The sequence below is a fragment of the Corvus brachyrhynchos genome, unplaced genomic scaffold (assembly GCF_000691975.1).
Source record: "Corvus brachyrhynchos isolate BGI_N302 unplaced genomic scaffold, ASM69197v1 scaffold283, whole genome shotgun sequence".
Classification (NCBI taxonomy): Eukaryota; Metazoa; Chordata; class Aves; order Passeriformes; family Corvidae; genus Corvus; species Corvus brachyrhynchos.
Window position 1 is genome coordinate 1,837,921 of NW_008237409.1, and position 4,406 is coordinate 1,842,326.

Sequence of the window (4,406 nt, forward strand, 5' to 3'; positions counted from 1 at the left end):
AGGAATGAGCTATTTTCACAACCCAGCTACACTTGGCATGCAGCACATGTCTGCACTGCTGCTGTCAGCCTGAGTGAGGCTGTGCAACTCTGGCCCTTTGGACATCAAGTGGCATGATTCTGCAGCTGCTACAGGTGTTAGGGTGCTACAGTTATTTGCAAGAATTTGGCAGATCAGTTTGTGTTATTGAAAAGGCAGTTCAAAACTACTTAGAAAAATAAAAATCAAGACGTATTCAGAAATTGCAGTTCCCATGGTGAGTTTTGAGCTCTCAGACATGCAGCAATTGCCTACAGACAAAACAACGTGCAATAAATGCTGTGGAATCCAGAGCACAACTGAACCCAGTGAGTGCACTTTGGTACCAATGTGTGATTGCTCCCAGGTGCTGACGTGTCTGAAGCACTCCAGGAGTCACAACCTCCTGGAGAAGCAAAAGCACAAACCTAAGGAAAGCAAAAATCTCACTTCTTAGGAAACATTATTTACCTGAATGAACTGTTTCAGTTGTGTGCTGTTATTCTGATGTCCATCGAGGTTCAGCACATTATCAGGAAATTCCATCACCATCTATACAAGAGAGGAAAAACAATTTAAAGAGGAGCTTTCAGACAAAAAACAAACAAACAAACAAAAAAAGCCAAACAGAGCATCAGTTGTTTTACTTTCTTGGGGGAAATAAGACTGAAATTATGTTAAATGCTCATTCTTTTCATTACTGGGGCTTGGGAAAGGATAAAAGTAACTGTTTCAGATAGTGAATATTTCAGCAAAGTAATAAATGCTTCAGTAATATAATGTTCTAGAGGCAGTTTATAAACGGCAACTCTTAAATAGCTGTTAGAAAGCAAAAGCTGCTAAATGGACCATCAGTATTTATATTATAATCTACATGACTTGAGACCCTGCTTCAATTCAAAAAAATATATAGATACTTCAAAACACTGAGATCCAAATGGACCCAACAGCTTCACTCAATTTATTAGGCTCTGAGGAAACAGTCACAACAGTTTAATGACAGAGTCGACTCCTCCAAAGGCTAATTTCAAACCATATTAACCCAACAAGGTACTCCAAGGCATAGTTTGCTTTGTGTGATTGCAGCTGCAACTCTCAAGAGGCTCAAAGCAAAATGTTAAGCCTACAGAACAATGTGATTACTTGTAAGTAATTAATAACATTTCTTATCAAATTATGAGAAACAAAGAGGGCAATTTCTTGGGAGGGGGCAGGAATCAGTAACTTCCAAAAGTCCAAAAATCCAACTGTGCAACCATGGAGTAAAATGAAAGGAGCTAGAAATATGTGTAAAGCCTGGCTTAGCTCTCTTCTTTGTCCAAACACAGAAATAGAGAATTTGTCAATATGAATTCTGAAAGGTCACTTTAAAATCTCAAAGACGAAATAACAACTTTGATTAATAACTCCAATGCAAATGAACACCAAATAAAACTGTCTGATTCATCCTTTTTCCTCCTTCCACCTTCCCTCAGCTGTCTAGGGAAGGCAGAATTCCCTGCTGTCTGCCTAATTGCCAACACTACCTCCAGAGAACTCACACACTCACTTTTCCAGGCACTGAACACCACTCCAAAATAAACACCATTTCTCTGAGAACAAGGCACTATTTTGCTGTCCCATGTGCCCCAGTGTGAGCATTAGCACAGCTGCCTTATCTTTGTGCAGAGCAGTGCCACAGCCACTGCCAATCCTAACCCTCAGCTCCTTTTGCAGCTTCCCTTGCTCCTGATCCATCCACACCAAGCAGCTGCACCGGTTTCTGCTGCAGATTTACAGGTTTCCTACATCACTAATGTAGTGTTTCTGTGGGCCAGGAGCTACAAGCAAAAGTGAAAGCTCTATCTGCTAATAACAGAGACAAGAGATAAATCTGCCTAGTTTTCCCCCCTCACCTTCATCTCCCACTATCAGACAACACCCCGAGGTATTTGGTACAACAGAGCAAAAGAATCAAAGACTAAATTAATTCATGTGTCTGATGAGATTTTATTAAGTGGTTAAACATCAACCACCATCACACCCCGAACGGGAAGGGGGGGAAAAAAAAAAAAACCTGTAATACCACATCAAATGGAATGCCTTCTAGAAACCATAAAAGCTGCTTAAGAAATGAAAAGGGCTAAATATTGAAACCTCCTTTAATTTCTAGCTGAGCCAGAAGGAACAGGGAACTGTGGTGGTGAACAATCCACTCGGGGCAGCACCATCTCCCTGCACCTGAGCTGCTTCCTGGGCTACTACAAAGCAACATCCCAGACTAGGAGCACATGGGCCATTCATTCCTAATTTGCAATCACTAATCCACTGATTCTAGATTTAAGGCACAGATTAACTCTTTTGTCTGACTAACAGGCACATTAGTCCCATTATTTTTAAAATCTGAGTTTTAAAGGAGGTCAACAGGAGCCAGTTACTATCAATAACCACCATCATTTTTTAAAGATAGTGCTGCAGATGTAAAATTCTGTTTCGAAGACAGCTGCATGTCTTGTAATAGCTCTCATTAAGTATTTAAAAAATAAATTATAGATGACAGACAAGGAAGCTCAGAGTTCATTCACTTGCTTCTGCAGGTTTTTTTTAATAAAAGCCTCCAGAAACCACCTAGAAATCCAAGTACCTTGTAACAACAGTAACAGAATGAAAAAAAAAAAATAGAATGGATCCAAGATAAGATTTCTTCATGGTGAGGATGACTTGCACTTGCATAAATGCCTCTCCTCCAGATGGATATAAAACTGATCTACAGCCAGAGGACCCTTTCAATCATGAGGATGGTGTAAAAAGCAGAAGGGCAGCAACAACACAGTGCAATTATACAAAGTTTGGGCCCGGTGTTAAATTCTGGGACTAAACCACAAATGGAATTTTAGGTCTGCTGAAGTCATCTACCTGACGCCTGGTACAGCTGAATTTTCACTTTCAACCTATTACACACAACAAAAATAAGAAGAGCTTGGCAAGTCCACATGACACAAACTAATGGGTAATTTTTATAGGGAGTCCAGGAAGGAAAAAACAAAACAAAACAAGAGAAATCCAAGAGCTTAAAACCACATGCAAAATGAAAGAGCAAAATAACTTTCAAGGTGTGGCCAAGACACCAAAAAACTCAAACTTACACTATTCCTGCACAGTGCTGGGTTTTCCAGGTCATCAACCCCTCTAGGAGGGGCAGATACTGCTTTGGACAACTTTAGGGGAAATTTTGCCTAATATATGAACACAGTTAACCAGAGAGAACCCAAAAATAATGATGATATTTGGTAAATTAATAATATGCCACCATTCAAATTCATCAAAATTAAAATACAGCAATAAGACACTGTTCAAATGCAGCAAAACCAGATGGGGCCTGTCTGAAGATATTCAACAGTTTTGTTCTGGAAGGTGAAAGAATGGTTTGGGTTGCAAGGGACCTTGAAGATCATCCAGTTCCAACCCCTGCCATGAGCAGGGACACCCTCCTTAGCTGATAAAACTCAGGGTGTCTTTCATCTTAAACATAAGGTTAAGAATTTAAATCACCCACATTTTATACCATTTAAAGTAACTAAAATTACTGTCCCACTGACAAGAGAAACCAAGTATGAATCATTAAGATACTAAATTACACTAAGTGCAATATTATTTTCAACATATTTTCATGCATTAAGAATTAAAACAAACAGCAACTGGCCAGTTAGAAATTTTTTTTTCCCATTTGTTCCGTGTTCTCCTACAATGCAATTTTTAAACCTTCCTCTAAACTCAAGAGAAGAAGGACCAGAGAGCCTCCAAGCTGCATTTAGTTGATTTCTCCACTGAATCTTCTGGAAACGGCAAAACCATCACGTTTTCCAATTCAGAGCAACACCCTGAAATGGGAACTCTCAGATTTGTTCAATTTCTGCAGACTCGATAACCCTGACTTCACGCCAAAGCTTTCGAAAATGCCTTTAGTCTTTTCTTGCCGGTTTAAGAGCAGAATAACCGCCGGGTTTAAGCCGGGGTTTAACGTTAACATGGCTCCCTTCCTTCCCAGCTGAAAAATGGCTTTGCTCCACCCTTGAGCACCGAGCCACGCTCGTGGCTCCAGCACAACTTGTGCACAGGCCCCGGCACGGCGATAACTCCCTCATTATGCGGTTCGCCTGCTTTTAGAGCCGGGAATCAGATAAAAAAAGTTGCCACATTCAGCTCTGTTAACCCCAAGTGTTGCAAAGTCCCAAAGATTAACGCTGCAGGAGCCCGAGGAGGAGCCAGCGAGGCCCGGCAGGAGGAAAGGCCCGGCCTGGGAATTGCAACACGCGGGAGGCGCCGGGACAGCGCGACGGGCCCGCGGGGACTCACCGTGAGGGTGTCATCGATGTAGAGGGGGATCTGCCTCTTCTCGAAGGGGAACT

The 4,406-nt window shown here is 41.4% G+C and overlaps 1 protein-coding gene across 3 annotated transcripts in view; it reads right to left on the reverse strand.

The window, feature by feature from the left end:
* GGNBP2 (gametogenetin binding protein 2) overlaps positions 1-4,400 on the reverse strand; it is a 16,396-nt gene extending 11,996 nt beyond the window's left edge. For all 3 annotated transcript variants that reach the window (XM_017730936.1, XM_017730939.1, XM_017730937.1), the window contains exons 1-2: positions 4,354-4,400; positions 490-570 (exon numbers count right to left, since the gene is read on the reverse strand). In XM_017730936.1, the coding sequence (XP_017586425.1) occupies positions 490-570 (81 nt within the window). In that variant the 5' untranslated portion in view covers positions 4,354-4,400. The remainder of the gene's footprint in view (positions 1-489; positions 571-4,353) is intronic.
* Positions 4,401-4,406: the final 6 nt, after the last annotated feature.